This window comes from Macadamia integrifolia, chromosome 13, assembly GCF_013358625.1.
Source record: "Macadamia integrifolia cultivar HAES 741 chromosome 13, SCU_Mint_v3, whole genome shotgun sequence".
In the NCBI taxonomy this organism is placed as follows: Eukaryota; Viridiplantae; Streptophyta; class Magnoliopsida; order Proteales; family Proteaceae; genus Macadamia; species Macadamia integrifolia.
In genome coordinates this window covers 6,589,585-6,606,898 of record NC_056569.1, presented here as the reverse complement: position 1 = coordinate 6,606,898, position 17,314 = coordinate 6,589,585, and the positions used below count along the sequence as shown (strand labels likewise).

The 17,314-nt window shown below is 39.3% G+C and overlaps 3 protein-coding genes across 5 annotated transcripts in view; 2 read left to right on the top strand and 1 right to left on the bottom strand.

Moving 5' to 3' along the window:
- The first annotated feature begins 641 nt into the window (after window positions 1-641).
- On the top strand, window positions 642-3,546 carry LOC122059319 (pentatricopeptide repeat-containing protein At1g08070, chloroplastic-like). Its single transcript, XM_042622041.1, has one exon. It carries the CDS (start codon window positions 650-652, stop codon window positions 2,561-2,563), a length of 1,914 nt encoding a protein of 637 aa, XP_042477975.1. The 5' UTR covers window positions 642-649; the 3' UTR covers window positions 2,564-3,546.
- A 793-nt stretch (window positions 3,547-4,339) lies between these two features.
- Window positions 4,340-8,186, bottom strand: LOC122058678 (putative pentatricopeptide repeat-containing protein At3g25970). 2 transcript variants are annotated; one of them, XM_042621332.1, is made up of 2 exons: window positions 7,345-8,186; window positions 4,340-7,012 (listed from the first exon to the last, which is right to left on the bottom strand). In XM_042621332.1, exon 2 carries the CDS (start codon window positions 6,742-6,744, stop codon window positions 4,549-4,551), a length of 2,196 nt encoding a protein of 731 aa, XP_042477266.1. In that variant the 5' UTR covers window positions 6,745-7,012; window positions 7,345-8,186; the 3' UTR covers window positions 4,340-4,548. The 2 variants fall into 2 exon arrangements, with proteins under 2 accessions (XP_042477266.1, XP_042477265.1); XM_042621331.1 differs by having other exon boundaries at window positions 7,863-8,186.
- A 319-nt stretch (window positions 8,187-8,505) lies between these two features.
- LOC122059706 (thiamine transporter 1-like) overlaps window positions 8,506-17,314 on the top strand; it is a 34,124-nt gene continuing 25,315 nt past the window's right edge. The window contains exons 1-4 of one of the 2 annotated variants that reach the window (XM_042622699.1): window positions 8,506-8,735; window positions 10,148-10,253; window positions 12,766-12,849; window positions 14,135-14,221. In XM_042622699.1, the coding sequence (XP_042478633.1) occupies window positions 8,568-8,735; window positions 10,148-10,253; window positions 12,766-12,849; window positions 14,135-14,221 (445 nt within the window). In that variant the 5' untranslated portion in view covers window positions 8,506-8,567. The remainder of the gene's footprint in view (window positions 8,736-10,147; window positions 10,254-12,765; window positions 12,850-14,134; window positions 14,222-17,314) is intronic. The other variant, XM_042622698.1, reaches the window with a different exon arrangement.

The window sequence follows — 17,314 nt, the reverse complement described above, 5'->3', positions numbered from 1 at the left end:
TTTTTTTCTTTTATTTGGGTTTGCTACCCTAACTTTTTCTTGCAAATGCTCCTCCTTGGGCATTCTCCCGCCCCTCTTTGCTCCCTTGTATATTCCTCTTCTTTTGAGAATGAATTATTTATTCATTAAAAAAAAAAAAATTGGGCATTTCTAGCACTACATAGGTCAAAACACATGACTAAAGGGATATCTAATTCGATTCACTCCCCTAGCTTTTGCTCGTCAACTTTGGTTAAGCAAAGTGCTTTAGCTGATAGTCTTCTTTCCGACCTCTACGTGAATATGGTATGAAATTTAAATAGTTTTATGTGTTGGGTAATGAACTACTACACCAACAAACTCAACCTTATACAATTTAATGGAGTCAACTACATGGATCCAAACAAAACCAAGTAGAGAAAATTGAAGGTCTAAACCCCCTACTAGATGCCAGTGTGCAGATTCCTATTTATAAAAAAATAATAAAAATAATGGCAAAGCCTGACTTCAGGCTGAAGCTGGGTCTGTGCTGAGCCCTAGGAACCTTGGTCTGGGCCTGAATTTTCAAAAACTAGCCCAACTCGGCCCAGTTGCACCCCTCACTGCCACCCATATGAACTGTCCATAAACTCATTACCTTTTCCCGCGCTGTTTGAGCTTGATGAGTTTGATGCTCGTCTTACATTCTGCTCACAGCTCTCTCAGATCCAAAACCCTCCAACCCTTCTTCAACCGCGTAAACCCTCCATGGATCACTCGCCATTACTCTTACTCTTACTCTTCTTTCTCTATATCTCTTTTGGAAAAGTCCCAAACCACCCGTCAATTAAATCAAATCCTCTCTCAAGCCATCACCACTGGCCGCTTCACAGACCCTTTTGTATCAAGTAAGCTTCTCTTCTCTCTCTCATCTTCTGATCTCACCTCTGCTCGCATCCTCTTCTCAAAAATCTCAAACCCCAATATTTTCGCCTGGAATTTCATGTTCAGAGCTTACTCTTGTAGCTCTTCGCCTTGGGAATCGATCACTCTTTACAATTTGATGCGACAGAATGATGTTTTACCCGATAATTATACTTTCCCTTTCATCCTTAAAGCTTGCAGCCGAGCCCAATACCTCGAGAAGGGTGAAGAAATTCATGGGTTGGGTCTGAAATTGGGCTTTGAGTTTGATGTCTTTGTGCAGAACTCCCTTATTTCGATGTATTCAACTTGTGGTGTGATTGAAACCGCACGCAGGGTATTTGATTTGGTTCCTGTTTGGGTCCGAGATTTGGTGTCTTGGAACAGTATGATTTCAGGGTATTTGCAGAGGGATTTTTGTGGGAAAGCATTGGAATTGTTTTGTGAAATGAAAGGCGGTAGCTCAGAGAGGCCGAATGAGTTGACTGCAGTGAGTGTCATAACGGCTTGTGCAAGGATTGGAGACTTGAATTTAGGTAGGAGGGTTCACGGCTTTGTTGCAGTTAATGGGTTTGTTCTGGATGTTTTTCTGGTTTCATCTCTGATTGATATGTATACAAAATTTGGCCGCATAGTGGATGCGCAGAATGTGTTTGATAGATTGCAGGACAGAAATGTGGTCTGTTGGACTTCTATGATTGCAGGTTATACGCAGTTGGGCTTGTTTAAGGAAGCAATGCAGTTGTTTAGGGAGATGCAGATTGAGAATGTTATGGCAGATGAAGTGGCAATTGCTTGTGTTGCTTCTGCATGTGGGCATTTGGGTGCACTAGATCAGGGGAAGTGGGTGCACGCATACTGTGAAAGGAATCAAATCGAGATGAACCTTACTGTGAAGAATTCATTGATTGATATGTATGCAAAGAGTGGTGATATTAATAAGGCTCTTGAAATTTTTCATAAGTTGATTCGACGGGATGTGTTCTCATGGAGTGTTATGATTTCTGGGCTTGCCATGAATGGTAAGTCTAAAGAAGCCCTGGACTTGTTCTCTGGTATGTTATCGTCAAGTGAAGTTAGACCAAATGATGTCACATTTCTTGGGGTGCTATCCGCTTGTAGTCAGGGTGGGTTGGTGGAAATGGGTACTTACTATTTCAATTTGATGACCAGAACGTATAACCTCAGCCCTCGAATTGAGCACTATGGCTGTATGGTTGATCTTCTTGGACGTGCTAACCTTTTGGCAGAGGCAGAGAACCTTATCAGGGCAATGCCTATTGAGCCTGATGCTGTTATTTGGCGATCCCTGCTATTTTCATGTAAGATTAATGGGAATATTGAGTTGGCAGAGTTCGCTGCAGAGCGGATTCTGGAGTTGGAGCCCAGAAAATGTGGAGCTCATATTTTGTTGTCTAATACTTATGCTGCTGCCTCAAGGTGGAGTGATGTGAAGAGGGTTAGGAAAGGTATGTATGTTCATGCGATTCAAAAACAGCCAGGTTGCTCCTTTGTTGAAATTAATGGTCTCATTCATGAATTCTTTGTGGCGGACTGTACACACCCGCAAACTGATATCATATATGAAACCATTATTGCAATGCATCAACTATTACAATCAGAGGGATATGTCCCAGATACTTCTGATTATTTAACAATGAGTTGGAAGGAAGTTGATTAATCACCGTACAAACGAGTACAGAGTTTTCATCAGAGTTAAATGTAACCAGAGTTCTCTTGTCTCAGTAGATTGGAATCTTTATTGTGATGGACTTCCGCTTTTAGATAAACTTGAGAAAGTTTCCTACGGAAGCTCATTGCCAAGCCTCTCAACAATAAAAAAATCCCCCCCCCCCTCTTTCTAAAACTGGCGACAGGAGGAGGATTTTCTTGTGTGACTAAGGATTTGGTATCCACCATTGTTGGTGGGAAGAATTAGAAGCCACTGAATTGAACCATTGACTTGGGAGTTTGAATCAAGTGTGGAGAGAGAAAGGACTACTAATTGGAAAGGTAATCTATTCTAGGATGACTTTTGCTTCCTTGTGTGGAAAGAGAGGATCTTTTGCTTTCATTGGGTGTGGGTGATCCATCTAAGATCTGGAACTTGGTGCGACAGTAAAATGGAAGAGCTACCAGAATGAAGACATGGGTTTTGAGCCTGAGAAAGGTTTACACAGAAAGCCATAAAGCAACAGTGCATTGTAAAGCCATATCTATGTAAAAGCTCGTTGCTTTACTGATGACACCCTTAATGAAGATTTCAACAGAAAGCCATACTGAATGTACAACGAAGGGAACCGGTCTGCTCCTTGTCATCTTTACCATTTGGCAGAGGACCTTCAAGATGCCCGGCGCAGCATACCTTCAATCTTTCCTCCGCTGATGTTCCCTAGAAGGTCTGAAGTGTCTGAGCCATAGTAGGTGGCCAGCAGCTGCGGTTTTTATTCCTCTTAGAGGTTTAAGCGATTAGCAAGGATTGAAGAGTGCATGATAAAACCTGTCTCCGTATATGTGAGCATCTTCTGTTGCATGTTTCTAACCATTTTCCGGCACTATCAGGTTGCTGGATACTTTTGATCAGTGTCGAAAAGCAGTGGATGTCAAACAAGCCTTTAAGTTGGTTGAATAATGAATAGAAAATCCCAGACATTTGATTCCCAACCCCCCCACTCCTCACTCCCCCTTCCCCCTTCCCCCTTTTTCATGTATTCATTAAAAAACTAGAAGAGGTACAAAGCTTTCAGTGAACAACAAACAGGAATCACAACTCCCACATTAGTTTTATAAATGCTCAAGTCCGCTGCTCTTGAAGACGCATCTCCTATTTTGTTCTTGAATTTAGATCAAATTTATATAGGGTTCAAAGGTAAAAGTATGAATGTTGTGACCTGGTAGTCAAGCGGTTGAAACAGCCTCTCGACATTCTCTGGTAAGATTACATAATTCTTGCCCTTCAACCTCACACATGCAGAAGCTTTATGCACATGATATCCCCTTTTTTTTTCTTTTATATCGGGATCAATCAGAAGTTCAGGAAGACAAAAAATCTGTGCTGAGTGAACCTCATGACACAATAGCCCATTAGGACCACTCAGTTTTGATCTGGGACTTCTGATCAGGAGCTTGAAAGTTAATTCCTCCCTAAACCTTAAGTCATATGATTTTGCAGATTTATTTTCCTACTCTACATAGTTATTACAATCCATCAGTCCATTAATTTCTCTATTTAATACATTATTCAGAACCCTAATTTCAGAAGCTTCTCCGATCCTAAATTGGAGCTAGGGCAATTAGGAATGCATTATCTATCCAATGGAAGAATTGCCACATCAGCCCCATACTGCTTTATCTTGATTTGCTAACTTAAAATTCAATAGAGAAAATCAACTAGATGGTGGATCATATGATTGAGACAGTGGCAAAATCTGAATCCAACCATCAGTCGAATCATCAACATCAGTCATTATGTGGCTAAAAAATGTGAACCATTTAGAGAGGCTTCTCAAAAAGGAGCCATGCAAGACATTTTCCCTTAAAAGGAAAAAAATTGTATTCCCCGAGCCAGGGGGGAAAACTAGCTGCTATTGCAGCATCTGGATAAGCTACATGGTTGGCAGTCCTAAAAATGTAAGTTAAAGATCCATAACAAGATTGAGGTCAATTCTATGACTCAGAATCCATCCATGCATAATCCATATCATGCATCTCACACTCAACACTTGCAACATAACCTAACCTCTGAATCTCATCCATCAGCTCTCCAAGTCTCTGATAGAGCTCTTCACATTGTGGGTGTGAGCGATCCTCAGCATTGAATGCATGAACCTTATTCTTCACCTCAATCCAGCTCCAGCCAGGAACCTTCCACACCCCTTTGTCCCTCATGACTCTCTTGACTGTAGCTCTTTCATCCCACCTTCCAAGACGGCCATACATGTTCGAAAGAATAACATATGTGCAGTGCTCTTCTGGCTCTAGTGCTAGTAAGTGCCTCCCTACCTCACTAGCAAGTTCTATGTTACCATGTAGCCTACATGCACCCAATAGAGTCATCCACACCATTGCATCAGGTTCAAATGGCATGGATTTGATCAAGGCTTTTGCCTCATCAAGACGCCCGGCCCGCCCAAAAAGATCAACCCCACATGCATAATGCTCCATACGCAGTGGAATCCCATAATCAGCTTCCATGGATCTTAGAAAATATGAACCTTTTTCTACCAGACCAATGTGACTACATGCAGTCAGAACTGCAACAAATGTAATGTGATCCGGTTTCACCTCCTTTTCCTGCATTTCAGAGAATAGATCAAGCGCCATTTCTCCTTGCCCATGCTGTGCATACCCAAATATTATTGAGTTCCATGTGATTGAGCTGTCTTTGGTGGTTGCTTCAAAGGATTTCCTTGCGTCATTGATGACCCCACACTTGGAATACATGAATGTCAGTGAACTAGCAACATAGCCATTTGAGTCAAAGCCCAACTTAAGGGCTAAGCTGTGAACCTGTTGACCCAATTGGAGAGTTGCCAAATCTGCACAAGACCTAAGTACAGCAGAGAGGGCATAGTAATCAATCTCAAGGTCTGCAGATCGCATCTGTCCAAAGAGCTTCAGTGCATCTTCACTCAACCCATTCTGTGAGAATCCAGTCAAGATTGTGTTCCAAGAGACCCTGTCCTTGAAGACCATAGAATGGAAATGTTTTAATGCATCTTCCATGGACTTGTCATTAAATTTTAGATACATCGCAATCAATGAATTAGAGATTGGTATTGCTTGCTCGAAACCTTTTCTAATTACCAATCCATGCATGGACTTTCCTTGGCTTTGCTGTTCTTTCTCAAAACAGGCACTTATAATGCTAGTGTATGTGTACATGTCTTGTTCAATCCCAAGCACTAGCATTCTAATGAAGAGTTCTATAGCAAGGGTCCCACAATCATGCAAAACATATGCTGCCAGCATGGAATTCCATGTCACCAAATCTTGAGCTCCTTCAATACCATCAAACACGCTTTTGGAATCTTCAATGGATCCACACTCAGAATATGACGTGATTGCTGCATTGCACACAATTGTGTCAGATGCCCACCCATGTTTTATAATCTTAGAGTGAATTTGCATAGTTAATCTATAGAGTTCAGGGTCATCAAGTAAGGTAAGAAGGGTAGCGAAAGTCGCTTCATCAGGGCCTAGCCCCTCCCTTTCCATACAATAAAGTAGCCAAAAAGCAGTCCTATGATCACTAATCTGAGCATACCCTGCAATGACAGAATTCCAAGAGACCAAGTTACGCTCCGATATGTGTCGGAACACAGCATGGGCATCTTTAATTCTCTTACATTTTGCATACATATCCAAAAGTGCACTTCCTGAGAAAACATTCTTTGCATAATCAGTCTTAATGATGACTGCATGCACTTGTAAACCGAGATCAAGGCAATCCTCACTAGCAATTCCCTTCAGAATGCTTCCATAGGTGTACTGATCCAAAGTGAATCCCCCTCTCTTCATGGTTTTCAGAAACTCCCAAGCAGTCTTAAAGTCTCCTTGATTTACAAAGCCTGTAATCATCGAATTCCAAGTAACCGAATCTCTTTGGTGAATTTCGTTGAACAGATAGCGAGCATGATTTACATCTTCGCATTTCATGTACCAATTTAAGATGTTGTTGGCAGTGTAGGTGTCTGTGATAGTTCCTGCTTTGACCGCCTGACAATGGGATATGGAGACTTTGTGTAAAACTGCGCTTTCATAGGGTAATAGAAAAGGTTTCATGCATGAGTAACAAGCATAACCGTTTTTCCAGTGGAGGCATTGAAAGGGTTTCTTCACCCCCCTCACAATACAGAACATATAAGATTTTGCCTGTTACGACATACCCACTTCAAGAGGCTTTCTAATTCTGCAGCCCAAAACTGACAGAGAAAACAAGGGTAGCACAGGGTCCAACCTATTCAGTCTTCTCGACACTGTCCACCCATCCATCATAATGAAACTGCAATTGAGAATAGAAAAAGAGCAACCCAGTGCACAAGGCTCCTGCTACTGCAGGGTCTGGGAGGGCCAAATGTACGCAGCCTTACCCCTGCTTTGCAGAAGAGGCTGTTTCCCAATTTCAAACCTGTGACCAAATAGATCCAGTTATTGATTGAATTAAAATTAAAAAAAACTCGACTGGAAAACCGATCGAGAAAAATTTGACACAGAGAAAAAGAAGTTGGAAATCGTATATAGATACATTCAATATGGTCTTTATTTAAGAATTTGGAACCAAAATTTTTAGAGATATAATCAAAATAGGAACAAATACATACAGCATTCAATAAAAGCACTAATGGTGTAGAAAATATCAACCATTGAGGAGAGAGAAAACAAAAATCAATAAATAACTATGACCCTCAAAATGTGAGAGCAAACAAAACGCAAGCCTGGCATTCAAGAGGGTGAACTTACTCTTTTTGCACACAAGCGAAGAAGGGCTCCTTGATTTTATTCTATCAATGATTTCAGTCATATACGCAGCATAGTTTCTCACAGATTACACAAGTCCTCGCTCAAAAACACCCAATTACCGTCTTAAATAGTACATCACCAAAACCCTAACATTCCACTGAGCAAGAAAATACATCGAAGAGGAAAACCCAATATAGCCCCAAAAGCCAAAAGACCAATAAGGATGTATGCTGTTCTGTGAGTGAAAAATGCAAGATTTTTTAGGATTCAGAATGCTCAAAGGACAAGTGAAACAATAACAAGCATGAGGAGCACATGCAAGCAAACCCCATAAATGTACACACAGCCCGCTGATAATGGTTGATTGATCACGAACAAAAACATAAAATGAGTAAGATCAGTGTATTCACTGCAGCAAAGAAGAATACTTTTGTTCATTAGAAATTGTTTACTTATAGAAGCATAGGCCAGGCATGATTCACAGAAACTGTAATCAATGTGTTCTGAGTGATAATTACATTCCATATAAAATAGAGAAAAATTGAGTCCAGAGACAAATGGAAGTAAATTTCTGATAGAGATGCTTGTCCTTCCGGCGGCGATTATGAGACCCGCTTTCTCCACCAACGACTTTCAGGAGTCGCAGAATCACACGGACTGAAGGAATTCTGATGTTGTCTGCTGCCAAGAAAACCAAAATATTTCTATTTATTTGGATTCTATGGAAATATCAAGGGTCTTGGATGGAATCGAAGCAGCTCATGGCGGCGAAGGTTGTGGTTGGGAACGAAGGCTTGCTGCGAAATGAGGTCGGAGAATATAATTTGCAGAGGTAGCACAAGCCATGGAAGCTTGGTCATAAAAACTATGTGTTTTTACATTTTTACCCTTCACTTCTAAGGATCATTAATCCACGTGCTTATTAGACTTTCCCGAATCCGTACTTTTTCCCCCTTTTTTATAATGAAGTAAAAGAAGTTTGGCAAAATAGGTTACAGTCTCTGTTAACTTTAGACACATGTCATCTATCTAGCGCATAATTGGTAACGGACAAAACTCTCTCTGTAATCAGCACACATGTCATCTAATCAGCGTATGTGAAGATTAATTACTATTCCCGTACGCGCAGCTGATCCTGACTCCAAATTAAATTGCCCAATAGCTCCAACGACCACACTTTTCGTGCCGGGAAATCCTTCTCTTCCCGGCAACGAGAGAGAGAGATGGAAGGGGTTGTGTCGATGATGAGGTCGTTTTTACCACACCAGAGTTTGATTTCAAGATCACTACTAATTGTTCTTCTGGTTTACTCGTTCTCTTCTCAATTTCTTCCTATCGAGCCATACCTTGTGCCTTACTTTACTTCTGTTAAGCATTTCACCAATTCTCAGGTTTCACTTTGACCTCAACCTTTCCTCTATTTTCTGATGTTGATATCTATTATATTTGTTCTGTTCTACACTAGTAATAGTTTCATCAAAAAGTCATAGCTTAGCGTTGGTGAGATACCTATGTGTTTGTCTCTTAAGATGATTCTCTATTAAAGCGAAAATTAAGGGTTTGTCTGTCGTAATTCTTATTGAAAAATATGAAAATTTTAGGTTATGGCAACAGAGATTTTTTGTGAAACGAAGAATTTTTTTTTACCAGTGCAGTATTGCAGAATTCAAATTATAAATTCGGTAATTAGTATGATGTATGTGTTAACGTCTTGGAGAATTATGGAGTCAACATGCATATGGGTATTCCAATTTTGCGGAACTGGTAAAAGAAAGGGTTAAGAAAGGTAGATGAGATAACCATGGTTCAAGTGTTTGTGATGCACCGATTTTGTATGTACAATGGAAAATGAGCATGACTGCATGAGGACAGGTGGATAACAGTTGCACAGAAATAGATTCATGCAAGGCCTGAAAAAGGAAAAAGTGATACAGGTCAAGCAGTAGCAACACTGACAGGAAATCAGCCATATGGCTGACCAGGTGGAGCCTGAATTTTACTGGTAGGTAGTTGGCAGCATCTTGTACCCAAATTCCAAATTTGAACCAAGACAGATTCTGCCTCCAATCAAATTTAAGATTTCACTATCGAAAATACAGGGAAGAAGCACTATACATGGTGGGCTCCATACGATTGGAAGACACGACATTTGGATAATACAGGGTGGACTCTTCCCATCCAATGGCTTGATTGGCCCTAGTAGAACTGCCATATGCAAAAATTGGGTGCTACATGGAACATTTGATTATTGAGAACAAATGCACAATACTATATATGAAATGATCTAGTTAATTCAAGCAAGACAAGAATGAGAGGATCATCAGCTCTTGTTGGAGAATCAGCGAAAGTAGCAGATTTAGGCTAAAAAAGTCATAAAACCAGTGGGCCGTACCGTACCATACTGAGCAAAGGTAGAATGAGAAAAGGAATGTGTACTCTCTCTTAGGGGGTCTTCCTGTACTGAATGATTGATCGACCAATAGACTATTATTGCACTACTTGTTTGTGGTCTTCCTTACGCACTGACTTGACTGGCTTACTGATTTACTGATTTACTGATTCGAGGAATGAAGCCCCTTGGAAAGGTTGGGGGCTTTCTCGCGTGTTTCCATAGCTTGCTGCTTTATCCCAAAGAGTGATTTCTTGAGCTCGCATTCCAAGTTAGGATTCCTAGGAGGAGAGAAGCCTGGAGTTGGATATCAGAGAGCCACATATGTTTTATCAAGAGATTATCATTTTTATGTGTTCAAGTAGGAGACTGCAAAGGTTGATTTTTAAGAATTGATGCTTTGATTTGCTGCAGGTTACAATTGATATATTCCCTTATGGTGTTTATGCTCAACTTATTTTTACATTGCTCATGGCGTCCGCTTGCTTTTATCTCTCACACAAAGTGGTTGTAGTTCTAGGTAAGATGCCATCATTGGTGTTGTTTAATGCCATGCAAATTATTCTGTTGAATATTCCTCCATATATCCTCCTATACTTTCAGGAAATTTTGCTGTCATGCTAACTGTGACTACCATTCATGTTTTGGGTAATATTAAAATTTGAAATCAAATCATTGAATATAAGTGATTTTCATGCGATGATCTATGATGTGCCACTGTATAACTATCAAGGGATATGCTTTCAATTTGTTTTAGAATGTAATTTTTTGGCTCCCAAAAATCCTCAACTTCATGTTTTTTTTTTTTGGGTGGGTAAATAAATCTATAACAAGAAAAATTGGGGGGGGGGGGGGGGAGATATACAAAGCAACAGGGGGTTACAAACCTAAAGGGCAGGGGGAGGGGGAGTCAAGATAGATATAGGTAAACTCTAGGAGACAATAATATGTTTGTTCCTTGGGGTTTTAGAAACAAAACCGTGGGGGGAACTACTGAGCTTGGAGGAGACATCAAAGTAGATGGGTTTTTAAATCATATCAAAGGATCTGGAGTTGAAAGTCCATCTACAAAGATTTTGCTCCATCCAAAGGTGGTTGATAAAAACACAAAAAATAAGTTTCCCTAATGTGTCACATATAGATCTTCCAGCAGAAATCATGTCGATCCAAATCCATTCTTTATGAAGCGGAAGGGGTCTTATTCTAGCTGGCTAGAATTTGACAAGGACACATTTCCAGACAGAGGAGGAGAATGGGCAGTCAAAGAAAAGATGGCTGGTATCTTCAGTGCCATTCCAACAAAGGCAGCAAGTAGGAGGGACAGGGATGTGCCGGTAGATGAGGAAGGTTTGGGTGGGGAGGCAGTTGGAGAGGGCTCTCCAAACCGTGAAGCTATGACGGGAGATATGGGATTTGAATCAAACGACCTTATGCCAAGGAGCCTTAGGACTAGAAGATCTGAATAAATTTCCAAGCAGAAGAGGAGGGGGACCAGATGATCTTATCATCTCCAGCTAGACTGGTGGGGGAAGGAAGGGGGTGGGGAGGGAAGACCAGAAGAACTTCATTTTTTATTTATCCCATCCAGTCAGGTTCTTCAACACATCTTTGATTCACAGTATTGCTATTGCTTCTATATCCATGTAGCACTTGTTAAAGGGAAACTTCAGAGTTTTGTATGTACAATTTAATTTTTCAATATATCAATCAATACTAATTAGTTTAATAGAATTTCTTTTCCTCTATCATATATTAGGCCTCTTGTTGGAAGAGGCAAGGCTGTGATAGTGATTAACAATCCCAACAAAATTGTAAAATCTGTGCCGGCAAAAGAAGATAAAGAAGAGATCAAAGAACTTATTGGCTGATCAGGATGTAGCCACTGGCCTTAAAGCAGGTTTGCCCTCTCAAAGATGATATTCAGTGTAGAATGGTGTTCTGGCAGCCTGCTCCCAGGATTCAGTAGCCATAGCTTGCTTGCTAACGGTTCACTTCTAAGTAAATAAGCCTCAGGGAGACAATGAAATACACTAACTTGCAACCCTAACTTGAAAGTAGTAGAGAAGAGAGAAGAGAGAAATCTAGGTAATGCTAAAAGTTTATGTCAAGAGGGACTTTACTCCCTTATATAGTCCTCCAAAGGAAAGGAACATTGGTAGCTTACAAAGCAAGCTAACAATAGGGACCTAGGCAGGTAAATCCATCTCGTTAAATATAAGGTGAGTTAACCTCTTATCAGTAAGTAATGTGGAACTAAACATTATGAGAGATAAAAAAACTGGCACAAGAGAGAAACAAAAAGGAGGGAGACAAGGACATGAACAATTAAAAAGGAGATTCAAATGCTTTCACAACAATACAATAAATAATAAAATTTTGAATCAAAAAATACACCAGATACAACATTTCACTTTCCTGTTTTCATTTTGTATGTACATTGAGAGTCCTTTGAGGTGGTGTGGACATGTTCAATGGAGGCCTTTGGATGCTAGGGTAAGGAGGGGTGATGTGATTTAGATTGCAGGAACTAAAAGATCCAGGGGTAGGACTAAAGTGACTCTAGGATAAGTGGTGAGGAAAGACATGCATAGCAACTGGTAACAACTAACAAATATGGCTTTGAATAGTGTTGATTGTCAAAAGAGGATCCATGTAGTTGGATAAGGCTGGGTTAAGTTGTATGGAGTTTTCTTGATGTGTAAAATCCTATAAAAGTAAAATACAAAATCCCAAGGACAAGTTAGATGGGGGGTGAATCTAGATTGTAGGTGCAACAATTCTACAATTTTTTATACATTGATATTTGTTATAATTTTTCTTCTTGTTCTGGAACCTACTATATGCATTGTCATATTTTCGGTTCTTTCTGTATTGAAGAACAGTGCAGAAAAATAAAGAATAAATCTTTTGTTCACTACTATGACATGTTTGATTTCAGTGTAAACTTTTCAAACAGAAGCAATTTAGAATAAGTTCAAACATCTATATTGTTTAAAACATTTTATCTAAAAATACGTTCGTATTTTGTGGAGATACTCTTAGGGGCTTTTGGAATGCTCATCAGTTACTTGATCATATGGTGCGCGCAATCTCTTCTTGCAATGCAAATTGTTCAGGTAAATCTCTCCTTATTTCATTTCCATTTATATGCAAGAAGTTGTTGATTATTATACCTCTAAATGTTGTTGAACGTACACCTCAGGCTTGAGGAAGAGTGAGACACACCTAAGGCCTCAATTCACTTCCAGTTGCATGCTTCAATGAGACACTCTGAGCTGTCCTGACTGAGAATTCTCTTTGAATTGTTATCTGTGCATGAGTTGGTTCTGCTGCACGCTCTTGTTCTGGTCTATAATCTTGTGACTTAGCAAGGCCCATGGTTTCGAGTCGAGAAACAGCTTCTCTGAGAAGCGGGGGTAAGACTGCGTACATTATAACCCTCCCCATACCCTGCAACGGCGGGAGCCTTGTGCACTAGGTACACCTAACTAATTGAGGATTTCTTGCTTTCTTAAAGTATACACCACCAAGTTTACTCCTAACTATTTTAGCAAATTCTTTTATGAATAAAATTAAACATCTTACCTAAAGTTATAACCGTATTAATTAATGTTTTTTAATGTTATACCTCCATAATTTTTTTAAACTATTAACTTATGCAATTTAGAGGGATGGCCATTGTACTAATATCAATATACTTATTTTAGACATTTAACTGTAAGTTCAAAGAGGGGGCGGGGGGAGGGGGAAGGCTCGGCGCAACATTAAGGTTGCTCTATTGCAACCTAGTGGTTGCAGGTTTGAACAAGGAAACAGCCTCTCCAAAAAAAAAAAAAAAAAAAGGTAAGGCTGTGAACATATGCCCCTCCCCAGACCCTGCAATAGTGGGAGTCTCCTGCACTGCGTATGCATTTTTTTTTTTTTAACTGTAAGTTCAACCAATCTATTGGACCTAGACAGCTTTTAACTATAGTTGGTAGTAGTAGTCATAGTTTGTAAAGGACTTACCTAGGTCCCAAAGAGTTTCAGAAAGGCAAGTTGTGTAGTGGCCTAGTTTCTTACAATTTGATTTATAATTTGGTTGCCTTTTGTCAGGTTTTGACCCATGCAGGTGGCATATTGGGTTTTATTTTTCTTTTAAAATTTATTTATGTTCTTATGCTTTGTTGCAGCTTATCATATCTTTAAGGGGGTTAAAATTGGCAAAAAGATTATAATGATGACCTAAGATCGTATTAATTGGGAAATTGAATGTTTTATTGTTTATTACTTGTTTTGACAAATGTTGAATGGTCATTGTTTGTGAGTCTATAAATTTTATGTATGAAAAATATCTAGTTTTAACAGAAATTAGGTTGTACCTACTAGTTTTGTACTCATTTTTTCATTCTTGTTCTTCAGATCACGTATGGATTTGGAGCGGCAACGCGCTTGGTCTTCTCATCATATATATTTCTTCTTGTACCAGAAGAAGAATATCAACGCATGGTACATACTTTCATTTCTCTATGTAGGCATTGATTGTGTCTTTTTTTCCTTAAAAAATGATTTGTCTTAAGTGCTTTCAGTCAACAGTATCAGGGGTGCTTTGTAACAAAGTCCAACTTGCTCTTTATACAAATGATAAAAATCTTCACTGGAGTTCGAGTTCACTTTTGTCTACCGTATAACTTATTTTACATTATTTTATTGTGGTTCCTTTTGTCTATAAGTTTCTTGGAGTTTCTACAAGGTGGATTACTCAAATAATGTGACTAAAATCAGTGTTTATCTGCACTCAGTAGTATCTTAGCTACTATCCACAAAAGACCATTGTTTACCCCATAGGCCTCTATTCTACGTGGGGCAGATTCTAGATAATTTGCTTTAGAACTATCTCAAACTTGTTGACCCTATTAGCTTAAGTCTTAGTTAAGGATTGTTAAATAACTTAGGTATTGGATAGTGAAATAGGCATAGCTTTGGATTTTGGGTAACAGTTGTACTACTCTTTCCCCTTTTCATAAACTATTTCCTATGTTTTACTTCCAATTTCTACATTCTGACCTCTGTTCTTTATGTTTACTATTATGGATTGTGTTAGTTGATTACTTGATTTGCTTTTCATTTGTTTTAATCTTTTCTTCTCCAATATTTAGTACATTCTACAGCATGTAGTCTTCTTATTTATCAACTTCTTTTTTCTAACTCATAAGATCTGCTACCTTTTTGTTCTTTAGTTACATACTCCATTCCTGTTCTTTTGTTAATCATTTTATCACTTTGTTTATTACAGTTTCTTCATTATTGTTTAGAGTTTTATGATAGAGTATATGGGGCTTACAAGCACTAGGCACCTGCGTAAAAGTTTATGCCTAACAGCTTTAGACTTAGTACTTGTGCCTTGATTTTTTTTATGTACTATTACTAGTGTTGGAGCCTTTCTTTAAAGTTAATTTATTTATGAACTTTTATTAGTGTCTTGGCCTATCTTTAAAGTCATGTGATTGCTATGCAACAACGTGACGGTAATATGGTCCTTTTATGTTATTTACGCAACCCTTGGATATGCAACCATATAAATAGCTGAGGATGTCATTATAAGTATGATGTAGATACGCACCCATGGAGCGATCCACACCCATCTGGGTATCAAACGAGAGATGAACCGGATCCATATTGAGTCTTTGGCTAGTAGGATAGTTTAGGATTTTATTTTTATTCTCCTGCAATCTTTTATTTTGGTAACTTAGGTAGGTGATAGCTGCAAGGATTTATTTTCCAATTAATTTGAATTTCCAAATTAGAGTAGGTTTCTTTCGTATTGAATTTGTTTTACTATTTATGCCATTTAAACGATTGAGTAATTAGAAAATAGAATGATGAATTGAGTTTTGAGTGTTGAGAGCCTGAAGGCTGTGTATGTGATTCTTCCCCCCCCCCCCCCCCTATTTGTACGATTTCTCCCTATACCCTGCAACTTTGAGCATCTCAGGGATTTTCTTCCTTATCCCCTCTTTGTGCTCGTTTTCATTCCAAGGAGGAGAAGAAAGTTCCCTTTTCTTGTTACAATCACAACCCACGGCTCCCCTTTTTTGCCCCTTCATTATTATTTTTTTTTTACTTCCCATTTTGCCCCAACCTTTTCCCTTATTTCCTTTTTACCCCCTGTTCATTTCTTTATGCCAAGTTTAGCCCTTCCCCTATATACGTTACTTTATTGGGTTTCAAGTTCACTTCTGTATTTACGGAATTGCCACTCACTAAAGAACTATTTATTTACCATTCTGCTACTCACTCCTTGCTTTGAGTATCCAACCATAGTGATTAGAAAAAAAAAAAAAAAAAAAACTGACCGATGGAGCTAGATCTTTTATTGGATATTCGCCAACAGATGCAATTGGTACGAGAGAAGCTCGATGAGATGTAACAACACTGCAAGGACATCAAAGACCTAACATTGGTCACATCTGGTTGTATACACTCTACCTTCACTATGTGATCTCAGCTGTCAAGCAACAGGTAGACGAACCAGAAGATGAATCACCAGTGGTAAAAGATGAGATGGCCCCATTGGAAGTTGAAGATCCACTTGTGAAAATTTTTAAATCGGTTGATCTCTTCAGTGAACCGATCGATTTTATTTTCCCGAGTCACTACTTCATCAATGAACTTTGCGTCGTGGATTTCATATCATTCGATCTTGGTTTCAATGGTGACTTCATACAGGCAAGGATGAATGCTGATCGATTGGTGTTGATTCTCCCGTTCTCATAGTTTTTAAGGCGCTGGTAAGGCGTCGCCTTACCAGCGCCTAGGCACTGGTGCGGTCCATTGGAAGTAAGGCAGTCTGCCGACTCACGAGAAGTGTGAAAGGCGACTGCCTTATACACTAAGTCGCTGAAAGGCATGCATGGCGACGCCTTATAGCGCCTTATTGTACAAGGCGGTCGCCTTATGTACTGGATATTTTAAAATTGTTTTTCTGAAGATTCCAAATTACATATTATTGGGAGGTGTATAAAATCTGATGCACATGTGATGCATTGGATAAAAAATCATATAAAAACTAAAAACCCTTACCATAAAAAAAAATTAAATAAAAAAAAAAAAAACCAAACCCAATCAAAACCTTGCCTCTCTCATTCTCTCTCAGAGTCTCAGTCTGCTACTTTGCCTCCAAAACTCAAAGTCTCAAAACCCCAAGCCCCAACGTCCGATGAGGCGACGATCATTCCTCCGGCGACTTCTCCTTCTCCTCCGACAGACTTCGGCGACATCCGGCAACATCTGGCGACATCTGGCGGCATCTCCTTCTCCTTCGACATCCGGCGGCATCTCCTTCTCCTTCGACAACCTTTGGCAACCTCCGGCTTCTCCTTCTCCTTCGATTCTTCTCCAGGTATGTTTTAGACTTTTAGTTTGTATTTTAAATTTCTGATTTTGCATGTTTTTGTTTCTCTTTTCTTCTTTCTTCTCCATGCCTGTTCCTTCTTCGTATGATTTTTTTTTTCTTCCTACGCCCTACGGTGACTGTTGTGAAGTTTTTTTTTTTTTTCTCTCTTTTCTTCATTCTTCTTTTCTTCTTTTCTTCTTTTCTTC

What these genes read in the sequence shown, in the direction of transcription:
- LOC122059319 (XM_042622041.1), top strand. Translation starts at nt 650, where the DNA reads ATGCTCGTCTTACATTCTGCTCACAGCTCTCTCAGATCCAAAACCCTC.
- LOC122058678 (XM_042621332.1), bottom strand. Translation starts at nt 6,744, where the DNA reads ATGTTCTGTATTGTGAGGGGGGTGAAGAAACCCTTTCAATGCCTCCAC.